The sequence below is a fragment of the Pseudoliparis swirei genome, chromosome 19 (assembly GCF_029220125.1).
Source record: "Pseudoliparis swirei isolate HS2019 ecotype Mariana Trench chromosome 19, NWPU_hadal_v1, whole genome shotgun sequence".
Taxonomy (NCBI): Eukaryota; Metazoa; Chordata; class Actinopteri; order Perciformes; family Liparidae; genus Pseudoliparis; species Pseudoliparis swirei.
The window spans coordinates 4,281,149-4,301,894 of record NC_079406.1 but is presented as its reverse complement, the minus strand read 5'-3'; the positions used below and the strand labels follow the sequence as shown (position 1 = coordinate 4,301,894).

General features: G+C 46.6%; 2 protein-coding genes across 2 annotated transcripts; both read right to left on the bottom strand.

Annotated features, from left to right (window-relative positions):
* Positions 1 to 2,734: 2,734 nt before the first annotated feature.
* On the bottom strand, positions 2,735 to 11,002 carry LOC130210238 (uncharacterized). Its single transcript, XM_056440268.1, has 11 exons — positions 10,453 to 11,002; positions 9,272 to 9,655; positions 7,984 to 8,349; positions 5,064 to 5,417; positions 4,942 to 4,959; positions 4,509 to 4,572; positions 4,376 to 4,419; positions 4,036 to 4,186; positions 3,810 to 3,923; positions 3,237 to 3,304; positions 2,735 to 2,977 (listed from the first exon to the last, which is right to left on the bottom strand). The coding sequence occupies exons 1-11, from the start codon at positions 10,840 to 10,842 to the stop codon at positions 2,954 to 2,956; spliced, it is 1,977 nt and encodes a 658-aa protein (XP_056296243.1). The 5' UTR covers positions 10,843 to 11,002; the 3' UTR covers positions 2,735 to 2,953.
* Positions 11,003 to 11,634: 632 nt separating this feature from the next.
* Positions 11,635 to 20,297, bottom strand: mettl25b (methyltransferase like 25B). Its single transcript, XM_056440216.1, has 8 exons — positions 19,980 to 20,297; positions 19,528 to 19,646; positions 18,340 to 18,568; positions 14,604 to 14,666; positions 14,135 to 14,272; positions 13,020 to 13,813; positions 12,214 to 12,398; positions 11,635 to 12,060 (listed from the first exon to the last, which is right to left on the bottom strand). Exons 1-8 carry the CDS (start codon positions 20,079 to 20,081, stop codon positions 11,972 to 11,974), a joined length of 1,719 nt encoding a protein of 572 aa, XP_056296191.1. The 5' UTR covers positions 20,082 to 20,297; the 3' UTR covers positions 11,635 to 11,971.
* Between the last annotated feature and the right edge of the window lie 449 nt (positions 20,298 to 20,746).

Genomic DNA, 20,746 nt, shown 5'->3' with positions numbered 1-20,746 from the left:
CCGCCGGTGAGGGGCAGAGACCTGAGAGAGACGTCAAAGGGCGTTTCAGGCCGCCGCTGACCAGAGTCAACGTCACGTGACTGGCAGGGGCGGCTGGCCAATAGAGGGCCGAGGGGCCTGGCCCCACCCACCTTGAGCCACAATAAATATATATTTATTTATAGATTATTTTTTATAAATTATACACATTTTCAATATTTGTGTTTTGTATACTACACCCAGTAATATTTGCAAAATAGGATATCTGCGCAAAATATATGCTTTTCCTGCACACCCTCTCCACCTGTCTGCATGTCATGTTTTCGCTCACACCTTGTGTTTACAACATGTTAGAACAGCTGCTGGAATGAAAACACATTGGGCTGAGCACACACATATTTACTCGACAGGATCGCAGAAATTACATCTGTAATTGGCCGGTTGGATCTTAAAAAGAAAAGATGTTGCTGTAATTGAGAGGACTCCTAAATGTCACCCGGAGACCGTTTCCCAAAATGTCAGCCAGATAGGATAATCAGAGGATATCTGTTTGTGTTGCATTTTCAAAATCTAAGCAGGTTTGATAGCTGCGAGAGAAAAAAGAGAAGCGACATTGATATAATTTATAGTTAGATTAACCCTTTAACATGCAGTTTTTATTGGTGACACACAGCTGTGTTAGCTGGAGGCCCCTCTGGGGAAGATCAGCTTCTTCTGTTAGCCTCCAGGCTCTGACGTCGTCCCGTCAGTAGTATTCCTCCTCCAGGTTCGGCTCATAAGGATTTTCATCGTCAGGTGGCAGAGGAGGCGGGAAGGGCCTCTCGCCATAATCTGCAGCAACACATTCACATTCACATAATCACAATATTTAGTTTTAATCCCAAGCATTATTCAATTAACTTCATAAAAAGGTTCCTTACAGTCAATGGCGTTGCCATACTGTTTGATGAGGTCGGGGTCAAAGAGCAGCTTTAACTCTGCCTCCGCTCTGCCAGAAGAAAACACAACAACAACTGACAGTGACGGCACACTGAGAGAGGACGGGCAGTTACAAAGGTACGAGGCTTGTACGCAGCTTCCTTTTTATTTATTTGTTTGCAGGTTTGTCACTCCTCCTGCAGCCATTGCTCCCTCACTTCTCTACAGCCTGTTTTTTTTTTAAAGGTGCCTTTGAGCAAGGGTTCTAGCAGAGTGTGTTTAAAAAAGGGAAAGTTCACCCCGAAATAAAAAATGAAATGCACATTTTTCACTCTTGGTCATTTATCAATCTAGATATTTTTGGTGCGAGTGGCCAATTGGAGGAATCAGTCGTAGTCGGCCTTTTGTCCAATATAATGGGACGATGCTCAAAGCGCCAAAACAATGCATTTTATAAACACTCTCCAAAAAATGACCATAATACCTTGTTGTGAGCAATCTCATGTCGAAGAAACTACATTTATTTGTGGATGATATTGTGGAAAATAGCATAATTACACGGCCCTGTTGAATACTCGATTGTGATTGGTTTAAGTACTTAGTTATAAAGGTTATCATTTCTTTATAGCAGATGTCTACAACGTCTATAGAACAGTCGAGTTGTTTGTTTTTAGCAGAGGCGATAAAATTATTTTTAATTCAATAAAATAATTTGTAATTTAATAAAATAATTTGTAATTTAATAAAATAATTTGTAATTCAATAAAATATGTTTTGATTAAATAGAATATATTTTAATTCAATAACAATGTTTTTAATTCAATTCAATTATTTTTAATTTAATAGAATTATTTATAATTCATTACAATTATTTTCAATCAATGATTTGTCTTAAATTATTGATGTATTTTAGTAATAAGCCATTTAAGATGCCGGAGGATTTACAGTGAGCGAGTCATTATTAAGAAATCCTGCTCACCAGGTCTTAGTTATTTTCATTATAACTGATGATTTTCAAAAAAATACATACATGCCCTTATCTCAACAATGACAACAATGTCTCGCTCAAAGCTGTCTTGTGTGGCTCCTCCCAACAGGAGTGTGTAAAGCAGACCTACCTGTCCGGCACAGGTGCAGAAGAACCTCCATCCAACACCAAAGCGATAAAAAGGAGAGCTATGAATCTTTCACAGATCATGTCTGAACGCAGCGTGAACACAACGCTTTGAGCAAAACAAACACTGCATCGACTCACGAGAAAAGTCGAATTCTAAAATTAATAAGATTTGTTTGTCTTCAAAAAAAAAAACACTGATGGACATATTCGACTTTTTATACAATAGACTGTGGCTAAGCTTTGATGATGGCTGACATTACCCACAATGCCATTTGACCGCTTACTTTCCTCTTCTTTTGAGAAGGTGGCATCCTGTTTTCATGTGTGAGTGCTCTGCCTCGGACACATATTCTCAGAAAGCTCTCTATCAGATAGGCGTAATGTAAGCTTAACAATAAATCCAATGAGCATTTTCCATACACGCCACACAGGATGTATGGGCTTAATTAACTAATGAATGTATTATTTTTATTTACAGCAGATCCATCTCTAAGATGCATTGCAAACACCCACTTAAACAGGCAGTATTGTCATAGGCCCAGCGTCGTCATGGAAGCAACGTGGCCCAAACTCTCAAAATTGATCAATGCGTGAAATGTTGTGTCTCATCATAAATGACTTGACCAGATGCTCTCTACTGTAGTAAACACAGAGGATGGAGCATTATGTCTTCTCAACCTGATATTTAATCTTGAGTTTTTGGTCGAAAAAGTCTAATAATTTCATCACATAATTGTTTTAATGTAAGTGAGAAGAAACAACATTACATAAGTCATACATGTGATCTGAAAACACACAAACACACAGAAACTGACGAAATATAAACTTCTGTTCCTAAACTTTAAGGTTCATGATGATGATGATGATGATCCTTAACCACATGTGGTCCTTACACCTCTAAAGACGTTCACCCCTAATTTCTCTCCTGCGGGTTAATCTTCAGATTATCGCTGATTTCATGAACTGAAAAGAGAAAAAAACACAATTTAATTTTGTAATAAGTAGGAAACTTTAAATATGTTTAAACTATCATAGTGCGACTGTGGAAAAGAGAACCTGATGAGGACATTCACTGGCCTCTATCAGTGACCAATCAGGTTGGCTTTTATTTTTGTTTCAGTAGTTAAGTGATACTATTGCGTACTTACACCCACTCTTTGAGGGTTCACTTACAGGTAAATAATCATCATTCACGACCATTTCTCAAAACATTTAAACTCACCTGCTCGAAGGAGAAGCTTGCGACGTGGCAGTCGCACGGCAAACTCAGCCGGTGAGCCTGGAAGCGCTCTGACACGGGAGCAAATATTAACGTCAGCAAAACACTTTAAACATCTGTAAATATGCAGAATAATTAACTCGAGAAGTCTCCGGATGTTAATTAATGGATGGATAGATGGATAAGTTGATAGATGGGTGAGCTGATGGATGGATGATTAGATAGATGAATAAATGGATGGATGGATGAGTTAATGGATGAATGGATGGATAGATGAATGAGTTAATGGATAAATGGATGGATAGAAGGATGAATGAGTTAATGAATGAATGGATATAGATGGATTAATGAGTAAATGGATGAATTAATGGATGGATAGAATGATGGATGAGTTAATGGATGAGTTAATGGATGAATGGATATATAGATGGATGAATGAGTTAATGGATAGATGATTAGATGGATGAATTAATGGATGGATGGCTGAATGAGTTAATGGATGGATAGAGAGATGGATGAGTTAATGGATGAATGGATGGATGGATAGATGGATGAATTCATGGATGCACGGATTACCTCTGAGGATCTGAAGTTTCGTCAGGACGGCCACAAACTCATCGTAGTCGATTCCGCCCGCTGATCGGTTCTCGTCCCACAGAACTCTGAAGCTTTCCTCGTCTACATGGAATTCTGCACGATGGCGACATTAACGGATGAGAAGCAAATATCCACAAAAGAAACGGGATCGATTGAAACGAACGAGGAAGCTTCTGGGCCGCCGTCAAAGAGCACGATGTCTTACCGCGGAGAGACAGAGCCTTTTTCATTTGAGTTTTGGTGACGGAGGGTGGGTTCCTCCCCTCGTAGCTCTCCACATACTCCCTCCGGAGAACGGCCACGTGGTGCTCCAGTTTAAACACCTCCACCACATTCAGGTCTCCGGTCTTGTCCGCCTGAAAGTGCTGGTTAAGGAGCTGAAAGCGCGTCACTCGACACCTCGCCGCTTCCGTTACAGCCGACGGAAGAATCACAGATGGAGTATTGCATCCAGTGGATTCAGAACCAGTTCGGTACCTTTTTGTTTTCAGACGCGTGTCCAGATGTGAAAACTAAACACGAAGCAGTGAAGTTGCAAAGGATACGTCCATGAGAGTCAGCAGCAGGCGGGCTGTCTTGAGACTCAGCGCTACATTGGGGTGGGTACACACATTTTAGAAACCTTCTCATTCTTACAACTAGATCGTGTTGTTAAAGTTTGCGTAATAATAAACTGACTGTTGCCACGAACAGAGTAGCCCCCGGCGATCAGCTTGGCGAGAAGTCCTTCAGTATTTAACATCTGTTGGAAACGAGGACGAAATAAAGTCAAATGGAGATTCCAGAAGCTGACAGTGGAAGTAGCTCAGGAGCGAGGTTACATTTCACTCATTTAGTGCTTAGCGTGCCCATTCCACCATGTTGTCATGCTACACTGGCTACAGGACGTAAGATGAACAAAGTTATCACTTATCTGTTGACAGCAACGTGCTTTCCTACGCTGTGACATACGCCTTAACTTTACATTTCAATGTTTAGCAACTAGCTAGTTAGCCAGCTAGCTTGATATGTCCACCACACTTTCATGCTGCACTGGTTCAAGAAAATGAGAATGAGAAAAAAGTGTTATATTTAGAGAATCAACAACATTTCTTTGTCATTAAACACTTACGTCAGGCCTGCTGTCTTCCTGTGAAAGATGAAGAAAAGGATTTCACGTAAAGAACGATGAGCAGAGAGGAGTCTGATCACTTCCTGCATCGAGCTGTCGGCTACCTCTTTTCCATTACTCACCGATACACATTTGTCCACTGGGAACGAGTCGCACTGCAGCTCGGCCGGCCAGGAAACGTCAAAGCTCGCCATGAAGGCCCCGCAGCCCCGTCTGGCCCTCTCGCAGAAGGACCTGCAGGGCCGCTGCACTTCCCCCACCAGACACGGGGGGACGTACACCGCGCACACGAACAGGCGTATGTCCACGGTGCACATCGTCTGCACCATCGCGTTGAAAAAGGACATCTTCGCCACCGCTTCTCTTTGACTGGCGTGTCCCAGGAGATTCGGGGACATGGTCTGGTTGTAGGACAGGCCCTGGCACATCGGAATGGTGATGGGCTCGCAGATCCCTCCGCCGCTGCCCACGCCGTACTGGAACGAGACACGGTTCGGTTTGAGAGGCTTGCGTGGCCCTTGTTCTTTTCTTTTTAGCACTACCGCTCAATTCGAGTAACTTTAATTCGATTGTGCATTCACGACACTATGAGATTGGTTTGGGAGATCATCGGTTTACATGGAACGGGCGATACACGCCTCGAAAATGTTGACTTTTGCACTCGGTTCTAAGTGCAATGTACATATACTTTTTTCATCAAATTCTAAATTGCTTAGTGTTACATTAGCATTGCATCACATTACACAACTGTCATTAGAAAACATCTGGTCATCTTCAGACGAGAGCAGACTCACGCGTTCACGGGTCTCACATGTTCACGGGACTCACGTCTTCACGCGTTCACGTGTTCACAGGACTCACGTGTTCACGGAACTCACGTGTTCACAGGGACTCACGTGTTCACGGGACTCACGTGTTCACGGGTCTCACGTGTTCAGAGGACTCACGTCTTCACGCGTTCACATGTTCACGGGACTCACGTGTTCACAGGGACTCACGTGTTCAGGGGACTCACGCGTTCACGGGACTCACGCGTTCACAGGGACTCACGCGTTCACGGGACTCACGCGTTCACGGGACTCACGCGTTCACGGGACTCACGCGTTCACGGGACTCACGCGTTCACGGGACTCACGCGTTCAGGGGACTCACGCGTTCACACGTGTTCAGGGGACTCACGCGTTCACACGTGTTCAGGGGACTCACGCGTTCACGGGACTCGCGCGTTCACGGAACTCGCGTGTTCACGGGACTCACGTGTTCACGGGACTCACGTGTTCAGGGGACTCACGCGTTCACGGGACTCACGCGTTCACGGGACTCACGCGTTCAGAGGACTCACGTGTTCACGGGACTCACCTGTTCAGAGGACTCACGTGTTCACGGGACTCGCGCGTTCACGGGACTCGCGCATTCACGGGACTCGCGCGTTCACGGGACTCGCGTGTTCAGAGGACTCACGCGTTCACGGGACTCACGCGTTCACGGGACTCACGCGTTCACGGGACTCACGCGTTCAGAGGACTCACGTGTTCACGGGACTCACGTGTTCAGAGGACTCACGTGTTCACGGGACTCACGTGTTCACGGGACTCACGTGTTCACGGGACTCACGCGTTCACGGGACTCACGCGTTCACGGGACTCACGCGTTCACGGGACTCACGTGTTCAGAGGACTCACGCGTTCACGGAACTCACGTGTTCACGGGACTCACGTCTTCACGGGACTCACGCGTTCAGAGGACTCACGTGTTCACGGGACTCACGTCTTCACGGGACTCACGCGTTCAGAGGACTCACGCGTTCACGGGACTCACGCGTTCACGGGACTCACGCGTTCACGGGACTCACGCGTTCACGGGACTCACGCGTTCACGGAACTCACGCGTTCACGGAACTCACGCGTTCACGGAACTCACGCGTTCACGGAACTCACGCGTTCACGGAACTCACGCGTTCACGGGACTCACGTCTTCACGGGACTCACGCGTTCAGAGGACTCACGCGTTCACGGGACTCACGCGTTCACGGGACTCACGCGTTCACGGGACTCACGCGTTCACGGGACTCACGCGTTCACGGGACTCACGTGTTCACGGGACTCACGTGTTCACGGGACTCACGTGTTCACGGGACTCACGTGTTGACGGGACTCACGTGTTCAGAGGACTCACGTGTTCACAGGACTCACGTGTTCACGGAACTCACGCGTTCACGGGACTCACGTGTTCACGGGGCTCACGTGTTCACGGGACTCACGCGTTCACGGGACTCACGCGTTCAGAGGACTCACGTGTTCACGGGACTCACGCGTTCACGGGACTCACGTGTTCACGGGACTCACGCGTTCACGGGACTCACGTGTTCAGAGGACTCACGTGTTCAGAGGACTCACGTGTTCAGAGGACTCACGTGTTCACGGGACTCACGTGTTCACGGGATGCACGTGTTCACGGGACTCACGTGTTCACGGGACTCACGCGTTCAGAGGACTCACGTGTTCAGAGGACTCACGTGTTCACGGAACTCACGTGTTCACGGGACTCACGTCTTCACGGGACTCACGCGTTCACGGGACTCACGCGTTCAGAGGACTCACGTGTTCACGGGACTCACGCGTTCACGGGACTCACGTGTTCACGGGACTCACGTGTTCAGAGAACTCACGTGTTCACGGGACTCACGTGTTCACGGGACTCACGTGTTCACGGAACTCAAGCGTTCACGGAACTCACGCGTTCACGGGACTCACGCGTTCACGGGACTCACGTGTTCACGGGTCTCACGCGTTCACGGGACTCACGCGTTCACGGGGCTCACGTGTTCACGGGACTCACGTGTTCACGGGACTCACGTGTTCACGGGACTCACGTGTTCACGGGACTCACGCGTTCACGGGACTCACGCGTTCAGGGGACTCACGCGTTCACGGGACGCACGCGTTCAGGGGACTCACGCGTTCACGGGACTCACGCGTTCACGGGACTCACGCGTTCAGAGGACTCACGTGTTCAGAGGACTCACGTGTTCAGAGGACTCACGTGTTCACAGGACTCGGTGGTGAACGCATCACACTTCAAGGAATCCGGCCACCGGAAGCCAAACTTGCTCATCAGGGATTGGCAGTCGGACTGCGCGTGCTCGCAGACCGTCCTGCAGGGAGTCCGGGGCGTTCCCGACACGCACTCGGGGGTGTAGACGGAGCACACGAAAGGCTTCAGGTGGGTGGAGCACCCCAGCCTCACCAGCGACGCAAACTGAAACGCCGCCGTCGCCACCTCCTCCTGCGTGGCGTGGCCCAGGACGTTGGGCAGGACGGTCTCGGTGTAGGGGAGGTCTCTGCAGAGAGGGACGGTGATCGTCTGGCACGAGGCAGCGGACGGTTGAGTGAAACCGAAGTCGTGAGCCTGAAACCACACTCACACAAATCGGTGAATTCTGAATATCTGTAGCTGCTGTGCAATTTTTTAAATATTTGTCCATCTTTGCTTTTTTGCAACCGATGCACGGAAGTTACCATATTTGAACGTGGAGACGCTAGTAGTGACCTGTCAATCACAGTAAGCCCGCCCCCTAAAGTCTGTGAGAAAATCACAGACCATGAACAGTCAAACAGACAATAAAGCAGGGTATGCTTTAGGGGCGGGGCTACAAGGTGATTGACAGCGCCTCTACTTCACTCCTCCTCAGGTCACTTCCTGTTCACTGGTTGTAATAAAACAAGATGGCGTCAGGCGAAAAATGCGAATGTTAATTTAATTGTAACATTCTGGTCGTCTACAAATGTCATTCGGTGGCGCCTCTCGTGTCACTTCTGGTCGCAATAAAACAAGATGGCGACGGACCAAATGACAAACTCAAGGCTTGTAGTCCACAAACCAAAGTATGACATACAAAGACTACGTTTGCGTCTTATATGCAGTCTACAGTCCGTTGGCTGCTTGAGGTGCCATTTATTTATTTTTTTGCTAATATTCCTGTTTAAAAATTGTTGCTTTGTGCCTTTTGTCAGTGCTCAAAATATGTGTTATTATTAAAAATTCTATGGGGTCAGATCAGTCTCAAATTCACAATAATTGAAAATGCAGACAGAGAGACTCACAAATGCAAACACAAAGATTCACAAATGCGCAATAGATAAAAATCCTCATATAATTTACATCCTAATTTATGTGTGCCTTGGAATGTATTTGTGAATCCTTCTTTGTGCATTTGTGAGTGTCTCTGTTTGCATTTCCAATTATTGAGACTGATCTGACCCCATACAACTCCTCCACGACATCAACGTCCTCGTAAACATGTCAAAAGCCCCAGAAGATGCAGACCCACGTTCTCACAGGACTCCGAGGTAAACGCTTCACACCGGAGGGTTTCCGGCCACTGGAAGCCAAACTTGTTCATCAGGGATTCACAGCCGGCCCTCGCCTGCTCGCACAGCCCCCTGCAGGGGGGCACGGGCGTCCCCGACACACACTTGGGCGTGAAGACGGAGCACAGGAAAGGCTTCAGCTGGGCGGAGCACTCGACTTGGATGAGCGGCCCGTACGTCTGCAGAGCCATCCCCGCCTCCCGCTGAGTGGTGTGGCCCATGACGTTGGGCAGGACGGTGTCGGTGTAAGGGAGGTCTCTGCAGAGAGGGACGGTGATCGGCTCACACAAAGCCGTGGGAGGAGGAGGAGGAGGAGGAGGAGGAGGCGCACTGGTGTCTTGACCCTGAGACAACAGGAGCACACATCAGTAATGTCATGATGCTCCTTTCAGAACCAACGCTGTAACCAGATGTGGAGGAAGTATTGAGACCTTTTACTCCATCCTCCAAAATAACTCCATCACAAGCAAAAGTCCTGCATTCAAAATCTAACTCAATTTGAAGTGCACAAGTACGAGCAAAATTAACTAAAAGAAAAATACTCCTGATGGCCTCTCAGAGTTATGCATGTATGTATATATATATATATATATATCTGTATGTATAAATATATATATATGTCTGTATAAATATATATATATATAAAACCTTGCAGGGTGTTATGTATGCATAAATATATATTAATATATATATAGTAGTCACTGGAATATTATTCTTGATGCATTTATGTCCGCAGTATATTCTCAACATAGGGCAAATTCTAACCCAGTAAAAATTCAGTTGCAGTATTTAGTTTAGTTTAATTTATAAAAATGCATAAATACTTTTAAACTGATGTCTTTGTCTTACATGTTAACTATTGACCTGAAAAGTAACTAAGGTTGTCTCATAAATGTGTTGAAGTTAAAAGTACAAGAGTCGGTACCAAGTAGCAGAAATGTTCAAATCCGCAAATACCTGTAAATTGTACTCAATTTGACGGTAACCCTGCAAACGTTGGTAAAGGAATACTTTTTTAATCAGAAGTTTGGAATACAAAATCAGAATTAACGCCTTCTGACGTGAGAAACAAATGCTCTGCACAAGAGCCCAAAGAACCCGATCAAATGAAGTGGACGTCCTCATCAGTTCTGGAACCAACCTGCACGCAGCGGGACGCCGGCAGAGCGTCGCACCGGATCCTCGTGGGCCAGCTCAGCCTCTTGACCCTGAGGACGGGCTCGCAGTCGCTCTTGACCTTCTCGCAGAGCGCCCTGCACGGCTTCATCTGGCTGCTCTCCTCATGGCCACACTCGGGCACGGCGACCCGACACATGAGCGTGGCCACCTTCGGCGAGCAGGAGGTCTCCACGATCTGAGCGATCTGCCGCAGGATGAAGCCCGGCGCCCCGGTCGGATGAGGGGTCGAGGTGTATCCCAAACCCTGGCAAAAGCCCGAGGCCACTGGCTTGCAGTTAGCCCTGCTGCTTTGTGCCCGCCCAGGAGACAGCGGCAAGGCCCAAACCACCAACAACAACAACAAATGCTTCATGGCTCTGGAGGGGTCTCCAACGCGGTCCTGTGCGGTTTACACAAAGCCTTTCGGAGGTGCTGCAGGACTCTGCTGCTTTGCTCTGCAGAGGAGGTGGAGTAGGAGTCCACGAATGGAGTCTCTACAAACAAAGCGCTGATTTAGGACCTCGGCTCAGGGCACATATCAATCAGATGCCCAACACACAATGAGCACCAAACTGGTCCCAGAGCAGCAGCAGCAGCAGCCTGAGAATCAAGCCAACATCTGGTTGTGATTATGTGTTCTCATGTTGCACAAAGGCTGGCTCCGTGAAGCCGACTTATGTAACCACCATTGGGATCTTGTTGTTGTTGTTGTTTTTAAAGAACAGTGTGTCCAGTTCCCTCGAGCTTTGGTGTTGTTTTCCCGTAAACATGATTATACCAATAAAACAGCAGAGCAGGAGAAAGGATCATTTTTTCCGGCAGCTGGCTGACAAAGTGCTTCCCGTTGGATGCAGATTGCATTTAATTGGGACGCACTACTTCCTCGTGACATTGCACCTTCTTCTTTCAGCCCTGTTGCTCACATATCTGCTGCGCAAAGGATTGTGGGTAAGAAATCATCTATCCAATATCATCTACAATAGCGGCTGGTCTTTGCATCTAAATCCCCCTCCAGTGACATCTAGTGGCGGTCTTTGCATCAGGCGTGTCAAACTAATGGTTTGGTAAAGGTAAATGTCATTGTAGTCTATTTTAAGATGTCACCTGTTACCCAGGAGATGAGCTGTCGGTTCCCGTTCTCTCCTCCTAAAGAGAAATAACTGGAGCAATTTGTCAAATTTATTTGTTTGTTTCAGGAAAGTGAATTTTGACACGGTGATTGACGGGTCGGGTCGACACCAGAGACGTATACAGCGTCTACGTCACTCCTCAGTCCACATACGGTCACTTCCTGTTCAATGGTGCCGAACTCGAGGCCTCAAAACGTCCACAAACCAAAGGGCGACGTCGCCACGACGACGTCCACTTATTTACAGTCTCTTTCAGCGTTAACATTTATTATTCATTAAAAAATATATATATATGTACAAAAAGACATGTTTAAAAAAAACCCAGTTGTGTTCATTCTCAAAAAAAGAGCGGCTTCCTCCACTGATGAGCGACTAGAGACGTCGCGGCTTCACAGCCACCAGCACAAAGTTTCTCGGAGAGACGTTGGGGTCGAAGAGAGGAACCAGCTGGCTGTCCACACCTGAGAGAGAGAGAGAGAGAGTTCAGCTCAAAAAACACATTTAAGAGTAGACTTAAGACTTAAGACGTTTTTTTTTCTATTTCTTGGTAGTATTTCCTGATCCGATGTGAAAGGTCAAAGGTCAGGGACACCGGTTAGTGGGCTGCCGCTCACCGTTCTCCTGCAGGTAGATCATCCGGTCCAGCAGCACCAGCGTCTCCACCGCCGGTGCCAGCAGCAGCGCCAGGCTGAAGTAGACCACCACCCGGTTCTGCTGCTTCAACATGGCCTCCACCTGCTCCGGGTCCAGGTGCAACCCGGGGGGCAGGCCGACCCGAGCCAGACCCAGACGGGCGTACCTGAGAGGGGACAACGGCGGCTTTGTTGAGCGATGGATTCCATGTAAAATTATTTACTTATTGATTATTAGTTATTCATTCACCTCACTACATCACCTTTAGCTGCTGAGTAATTTCAGGAAATTAAAAAAAAAGAATAAATATACATTTAGTCACATACATTTATTTTTTAACCGAATACGCATTTTATGACGATGCATTCACAAATTAAAGGTGAAATAATTAGATTTATAGATCTTAAAATAGTCTGATCAGTCTGATCAGATAATTAATGAATGGACTGATTCATTAAAACACAGCCATGAACATTTTAAACAAGCTAAGCAAAAGTGTTTCATTTGAATTGAAACCAGATGTATTTTTAGTTGAGAGGGTAAGATTTAAACGTTCTGTCATCTTCATACTCAAGTCATTACCATCTTCCAAAGATTTACGGTTTTGGTTCATTTCGAAAAAATTAAAAGTTTAATTTAATCTGAAGTAAAGACGATGTCTGGTTTACTTTACGTTGTTGTTTAAAAAAAGAAATATTAAAAAAATGTTGGGGGGTGCGGGGGGTTGTATTCTTGGCCAGTAAAACCTGTAAAACCATCAGAGTTGTCAAACTGGTTTAAGACTCACTCATTGAATGCCAGTAAGTGGGCTTTCTTTATGGTCTGGATCCCCGCCCTCCGCAGATCCGGTCTCGCGTACGCAATGAAGGTCTCCAGCGTTGCCCGGTAACAGTGCATCCTCAGAGCCTCGCCGCCCCCCCGCAGCCTCCGAGCGTAGTCCTCCACGGCGTGACACGCCCCCTCCCTCGCCTTATAGGACAGCCGATGTCCCGGCAGCCCCCGGACCCAGGAGCTCATTGGGTAGCCGAACTCTAAAGGGTCGGGGTCCCGGTCCCGGTCCGCCGCCGGCAGCTGCGGAGCAGCCAGACCCGGAGGGTCGGGGTCTTCTTTGGTGGTGGTTTTCATGTAGCAGCACGCCACGGAGGTGATGCCGCGCACGTGCGGGCAGTGGACGAAGTGGCGGAGGAGGGTGGCGCTGAGGTCGCCGCAGGCGTGGAGACCGGTGAGGACGAAGTCCGGCGGGCCTCGGCTTCTGGCGCATGACGCTTTCTCGGGTTCGGTCTTTGTGAGCTGCCGTTGTGATGTGGATTCGGGTTCTGTGGATCCGGGTTCTGTGGATCCGGGTTCTGTGGATCCAGGTTCTGTGGAGCCAGGACGCGATGAGGTCTGTGCCGGGTGGGAACCGGGAGGTTTGACCTGCTTGGAGCCCGGCGGCCTCTTTTTGCTGGGCCCGGATGAAGTCGGGGGACTTTCGTTGACAAGTGATGCGGCACTTAGTTGCTTGATGAAGGCCTCCCATGATGCATTGGGGTTTACCCAACCGGCCACGTGGCGAGGCACCGAGACCAGAGAGGAGCAGTTCTAGGAGAAAGGAAGATTTATGTCAACTGGCATTGATGAACCAACAAATACCTAAAGTGGTAGAGTTGGTTCTGACGCCCCCTGTGGGCTAAAGTGGTAGTGGTAGTGGTGTCTATAGAGGACCAGGACAATACTGAGGTATATCGAGGACAAGGACTAGATAGAGGACCAGGACTAGACTGAGGTCTATAGAGGACCAGGACTAGACTGAAGTCTATAGAGGACCAGGACGAGACTGAGACCAGGTAGAAGTTCCTCACAGTAACTTTGATGCTCTTTGAAAACCGACCTTGGCGCGTATTGATTCATCAAAGCACCGACCTCTTTCTGCTCTTCCTTCTCCAAGGAGCACAGCAACTGTCCGTCAAACTTGGACGCCGTGGCGACCAGGGTGTGATCCGCCTCAATTGCGGTGACGGACAGTCCGAAGCCGAAGGACAGGAAACGAGTCAGGTGACCCTGACGGGGGCGGAGCGGAGGTTCAATGTGTGATGACTGTTATTCGTCATGAGACCTAAACAAACAAACCACTAGAGCGCCAGATGTGGATTCATCCGCCGCTGAAGATAGTCCCCAACAAATACACGATTTCCTGTTTTTACATTTTTTTAGGATAAAAACAGCTGTTTTGAGGAGTTTTGACACATGAAACATTTTATATCATCAATGTGTCATGATATTTGCTAACTGAATAATATAGTATCGTTTTAATTGTTTAACCATAACCACGCGCTCTCTCTGCGGCGTTGACGTGCACAAACTGCAGAGGAAACAGAGGACAGAAGGCTACCTGTCCAGAGCCAACGTCCACCACGGAGCTGCAGTCGGTCCGGTCACACAGCTGCTTCACCAGCTGGAAGAAGAAGAAGAAGAAGAAGAAGAAGAAATATTTAGAGAAACTTGTATATTTTTGCCCTTTTTCTTTGACATTGTCTGACTTCCTGCATGTTATACATCATATCATCATATACTGTGAGCGGCTGGTATGAACTGACAAGGTAAACAGATAAAGGTAAACAGGTATTGGTAAACAGGTAAAGGTAAACAGGTATTGGTAAACAGGTAAAAGTAAACAGGTAAAAGTAAACAGGTAAAGGTAAACAGGTAAAGGTAAACAGGTATTGGTAAACAGGTAAAGGTAAACAGGTAAAAGTAAACAGGTAAAAGTAAACAGGTCAAGGTAAACAGGTAAAGGTAAACAGGTATTGGTAAACAGGTAAAGGTAAACAGGTAAAGCTAAACAGGTAAAGGTAAACAGTTAAAAGTAAACAGGTATAGGTAAACAGGTAAAGGTAAACAGGTAAAGCTAAACAGGTAAAAGTAAACAGGTACAGGTAAAGGTAAACAGTTAAAAGTAAACAGGTATAGGTAAACAGGTATAGGTAAACAGGTATAGGTAAACAGGTAAAAGTAAACAGGTAAAGGTAAACAGGTATAGGTAAACAGGTAAAGGTAAACAGGTAAAGGTAAACTGTTAAAAGTAAACAGGTATAGGGAAACAGGTAAAAGTAAACAGGTAAAGGTAAACAGGTAAAGGTAAACAGGTATTGGTAAACAGGTAAAGGTAAACAGGTAAAAGTAAACAGGTAAAGGTAAACAGGTAAAGGTAAACAGGTATTGGTAAACAGGTAAAGGTAAACAGGTAAAAGTAAACAGGTAAAAGTAAACAGGTCAAGGTAAACAGGTAAAGGTAAACAGGTATTGGTAAACAGGTAAAGGTAAACAGGTAAAGCTAAACAGGTAAAGGTAAACAGTTAAAAGTAAACAGGTATAGGTAAACAGGTAAAGGTAAACAGGTAAAGCTAAACAGGTAAACGTAAACAGGTAAAAGTAAACAGGTATAGGTAAACAGGTAAAGGTAAACAGTTAAAAGTAAACAGGTATAGGTAAACAGGTATAGGTAAACAGGTATAGGTAAACAGGTAAAAGTAAACAGGTAAAGGTAAACAGGTATAGATAGATAGATAGATAGATATATACTTTATTAATCCCCAAGGGGAAATTTGTCGAGTCAGTAGCAGCAACACACAAGAATAAAAAAACAAAACACAAAATATAAGAAGGGTTAGGGTGATCTGGCAAGAGATGAACTGTTGTAGAGCCTCATAGCCGTCGGCAGGAATGTTCTCCTGTATCTCTCCTTGTGGCAGCGGAGCGTGAGGAGACGTCTGGAGAAAGTACTCCTCTGTCCCTGTAGGAGGTGGTGGAGAGGGTGGTCCGGGTTGTCCAATATGGACACCAGTTTCTTCAACGACCTCCTCTCCACCACCTGTTCCAGGTGCTCCAGCTGGCAGCCGATGATGGAGCCAGCCTTCCTAACCAGTTTGTTAAGACGGCTGGTGTCACCGGCTCGATGCTGCTCCCCAGCAAACAATGACAAAGTGCAGCACACTGACGACAACCGACTGGTAGAATAACTCCAGCATCTTGCTGCACACGTTGAAGGATCAAGCTTTCTCAGGAAAAGAGACGACTCATCCCTTCTTGTACACAGCGTTGATGTTGGCCTTCCAGTTCAGTCGGCTGTCGATGGAGACGCCCAGGTACTTGTACTCCTCCACCATGTCCACGTCCACTCCCAGGACACTCAGAGGTGTAGGAGCTGTCGCCTTCCTCCTGAAGTCCACCACCATCTCTCTGGTCTTGGCCACGTTCAGCCGCAGGTGGTTCTCATCGCCCACTTTACAAAGTCACTCACCACTGCCCTGTACTCCTCCTCCCGTCCATCCCTAATACACCCGACCACTGCAGAATCATCAGAGTACTTCTGCAGATGGCATGACTCCGTGTTGTACTGGAAGTCACTGGTGTACAGGGTGAAGAGGAAGTGAGACAGAACAGTTCCTGTGGGGCTCAACATCACTGACCACCGTTCCAGACAGCACACGGCCCATTCTGACAAACTGTGGTCTGCCTGTGAGGTAGTCAGTGATCCAGGAGATGGTGGACGCGTCCACACCGCCACCCGCAGCTTCTCACTCAGCAGCAGTGGCTGGATGGTGTTAAATGCACTGGAGAAGTCAAAGAAAGTGACTCTCACAGAGACATCGGTTCCATCCAGGTGCGACTGAGCTCGTTGCAGCAGGTAGATGATGGCGCCGTCCACTCCCACATGAGGCTGGTAAGCAAATTGCAGAGGGTCCAGCGACGATTTCACCTGCGGCCGGAGGTGGGCCAAGACCAGCCTCTCCAGCACCTTCATCACATGGGAGGTGAGGCGACCGGTCGGTAGTCGTTGGGGCCAGATGGTGCCGACTTCTTTGGGACAGGGCCCAGGCACGACGTCTTCCACAGCACGGGACTTCCCCAGCCTCAGGCTGAGGTTGAAGAGGCGCTGCAGGACACCAGACAGCTGGGTGGCGCAGGTCTTTAGGACCCTGGGGCTGATGCCATCAGGACCTTCAGCTCTGCGCTGGTGTAGTTTCTCCAGCTGTCTTCTCACCTGGTCAGTCGTCACAGAGAGAGGGGAGGGTGGAGGAGCCCATTGTTATTGAGGGCTCGGTGGATGTGCAGCTCAGCAGGGGGACAGAGGGGAGGAGGTGTTTGGGAGGTGTGATGTGGAGGAGACGGGGAGGGCTGTGAACTGAACCTATTGAAAAACAGTTCAGCTCGTTGGCCCTCTCCAGGAGCCCCTGGCTGTCTCCTCCCACCTTGAAGCCAGTTATCTGCTTCATGCCAGACCACACCTCCCTTGTGTTGTTCAGCTGGAGTTTGGCCTCCAGCTTCCTCCTGTAGGAGTCCTTGCCTCCTGAGCTTCACCTTCAGGTTGCGCTGGGCTTTCCTCAGCTCATCCTGTCTCCAGACCTGAAAGCAGCTTTCTTCATGTTAAGAAGCGCCTTCAGGTCCCTGGTGATCCAGGGCTTGTTGTTGGGGAAGCAGCGCACAGTCCGTGATGGGATGGTGGTGTGTTCACAGAACTTGATGTATTCCGTGATGCAGTCGGTCATACTGTTGTTGTCCTCCCGTGCGGTCCACACAGCACATCCCAGTCCGTTGACTCAAGCAGTCCTGTAGAGCGTCGTTAGCCTCCATAGACCACCTCCTCACAGTCCTGGTGGTCACCGGCAGCCTCTTCACCAGAGGAACATACCTGGGTGTCAGCCGGACCAGGTCATGATCAGACCTGCCGAGGGGGGGAAGGGCAGTGGCGCTGTATGCGTCCTTAGTATTAGCATACAGCAAGTCCAGAGTTTTATTGTTCCTAGTTGGGCAGTCTATGTATTGATGGAAGGTTGGCAGAGCTTTATCCAGTGTGGTGTGGTTAAAGTCACCAGTGATAGCCATGAATGCTCCAGGCTGATGATTCAGCAGAGCAGACACAGTATAGGTAAACAGGTAAAGGTAAACAGGTAAAGGTAAACTGTTAAAAGTAAACAGGTATAGGGAAACAGGTAAAAGTAAACAGGTAAAGGTAAACAGGTAAAAGTAAACAGGTAAACGTAAACAGGTAAAAGTAAACAGGTATAGGTAAACAGGTAAAGGTAAACAGGTAAAGGTAAACAGGCCAAGGTAACTCAGCCTCGTACCGAGCCCAGCTTGCGGATCTCGTGCTGTTTCTTGGGTTTGACGTGTTTCCTGAATATGTGTCCCAGCATCGAGCTCTGGCTCCGTTTCTCCAGGAACTCGTCCGGCTCCACCTCGCCGCCGCCTCCACCGCCACCGCCGCCTCGCTGCCGCCGGCACTCTCTGGGGAACGCCAGAGCGTGAGCGGTGGCGCGAAACGCCAGGAGGGACAAAGGCCACGCCGAAGGATATCTGTAACGACCACGCGAGTTATCACGCTGACAAAACAACAAACTAACTCTATTAACGGGTTTACTCATTTAATCCCCCAGCTTCTCTTTGCACAGTCCTTGATATTCAAATAAACCTAAATACATTTAACTTAACACATTTAAAAAAACAATAATCAGGATATGAATAAGAATAGTTTAGCTGCTAACGAGTATAGATGCTAATCTTTACATACCTACATACACAGGTATCTGCATATGTATAGCAAACAATAGAAACATGCAGATGTGCACAGCATACAGTACCAATGTATACCTTCCAACTTGCATGTACACATGCACTCAAAAACAAATACATTTTTAGTAATATATAGATTTTGAATATGCCCAAAATCACAAATTTTCCTCAAATCTGGATACGAGATGACATCCTTGACCTTTGACCTTACGTCAGATCAGGATAAACTCCCCCAAAAAATGAAAGAAATCCTTACACAGGGAGAAATGGGAAGAAACCTATGCAGTGAATATATATATATATATATATATATATATATATATATATATATATAATCAGAATCAGAATCAGTTTTATTGGCCAAGTAAGTTTGCACAGACAAGGAATTTGACTTGGTAAAGTGACTCTTAGTGTGCTTACACAAAATATACATTACAACACAATACAATACAAAACAAAACATAAAATATATATATATATACATACATATATATATATATACATAAACTAACTAACTAGTTTACAACTAAATTAAATAAGTGGAAACAGAATTGAGTAGATGGATACAGATATTAAAAGGAAACTAATGCTAACAGAAGGTGGACATTGTTACACCGGTCGTCCTCAAAGCTCAGTTGTGTTACCACAACCCCGCTCAGTTGTTCAAGCATCGAGGTATACATTCATAAGTTTAAATGTATTTGTGACTTGATATGAACTGAACTGGAACCCTGCACTCGTACCTCCTGTCTCCATGCCTGGGATCCAGTAGGAGGTCTGCAACCTGCTGGGGCGTCAGATCCTGCAGCACAGACTGCCACCTGCTGGGCAACGAGTGCCAGTGATCTTTGGAGAAGAACTCCTTTGGAGAGGAAATAAGAGTTATTTAAGAATATTTACTAAGATCTGGCTATTAATCCAGTTTTTCTAACTGGGGGGTAAATAACTATTAGTTTTTCAAATCAGACAGCTGGGGAACCCTTTAATACTAAATAGTTAATCACTACTGCAGCTGATCTGCATGTGATGAAAACGTGCATAGCCTACGAGGAAGTATTAAGATCCTTTATTCTCGTAAAATTACATATAAACTAAATGCATTTAAAGAAAGTGTGGTGCAATCATACAATCTCAAAGTGCCAATGGACGGCTGCAAACCGAGGAAAAGTGAGTTAATTTATTAATCGATACGCACGATGATATAGGAGTCGGACAGGTAGCCGTATTTAGACAGGAAGGTCGTGAGTCTCTCCGCCAGCTGTCTTTGTTGTTCTGCTGAAAGGCTGCATGTAAACATCTCCACTTCCGGGGTCTGCTGGGAGTTGAGCTAGCGCATACGATAGCATATGAGCTATCTGAGAGAACTGCAATTAGTTTTTTTAAGGATATTATCACTTGTTAACGCCGCGTTATGTTTCTTGTTCAGACAAAGTCCGAAACAAACACGCGCGGAGCTTAACTCTGTATTTATGGCGCAGATTCCGTTGTGGTTTAGCATTAGCTAACGTGTGGAATGCGTTCAGGTGCGCCTCGTAAATCCCGGTACAGGAAGCGGAAGCAGAAGCTCCGATTTACGTTACAAATAATTAATTACGGTTAGAAGTAGCCAAGATTAAGTCAAATTCTTTATGGTTGAGATACATTGATTATATTTTCACAAATTAAGAGTAATTTTTTTAGCGTAATTGTCTCCAGTTGGTATTTTTATTGATTTGATAATATTAAATGCGGCTTATCGCTCCGTGTTTATTTGTGTTTTGAGGTTTATTCGTGATCGATAGAAGATTATTTACCAAAACAGCACCACGCCAGATTCACGAGCTGATTTAAGACTTTAGTTGTGGATTTAACTTGTTTGTTCAGAGTTGTGCGTCATCAACTCGTAAATAAATTGTGTAGAAATGTGTTAGATTAAGTACGTTTTTTCCCCCATGTCACATATTGAAGTACTGCATCTGAGTA

Bases quoted from the DNA above. Each gene is read 5' to 3' on its own strand.
- LOC130210238 (XM_056440268.1), bottom strand. From the start codon at position 10,842: ATGAAGCATTTGTTGTTGTTGTTGGTGGTTTGGGCCTTGCCGCTGTCT. The intron at 4,187-4,375 runs GTATCCTTTGCA...CAGCACTTTCAG, and splicing joins TGCTGCTGACTCTCATGGAC to GCGGACAAGACCGGAGACCT. The intron at 3,924-4,035 runs GTAAGACATCGT...GCCATCGTGCAG, and splicing joins AAAGGCTCTGTCTCTCCGCG to AATTCCATGTAGACGAGGAA.
- mettl25b (XM_056440216.1), bottom strand. From the start codon at position 20,081: ATGTTTACATGCAGCCTTTCAGCAGAACAACAAAGACAGCTGGCGGAG. The intron at 19,647-19,979 runs GTGCGTATCGAT...TCCTCTCCAAAG, and splicing joins TGTCCGACTCCTATATCATC to GAGTTCTTCTCCAAAGATCA. The intron at 13,814-14,134 runs GTCGGTGCTTTG...CCTTTCTCCTAG, and splicing joins AGAAGGAAGAGCAGAAAGAG to AACTGCTCCTCTCTGGTCTC.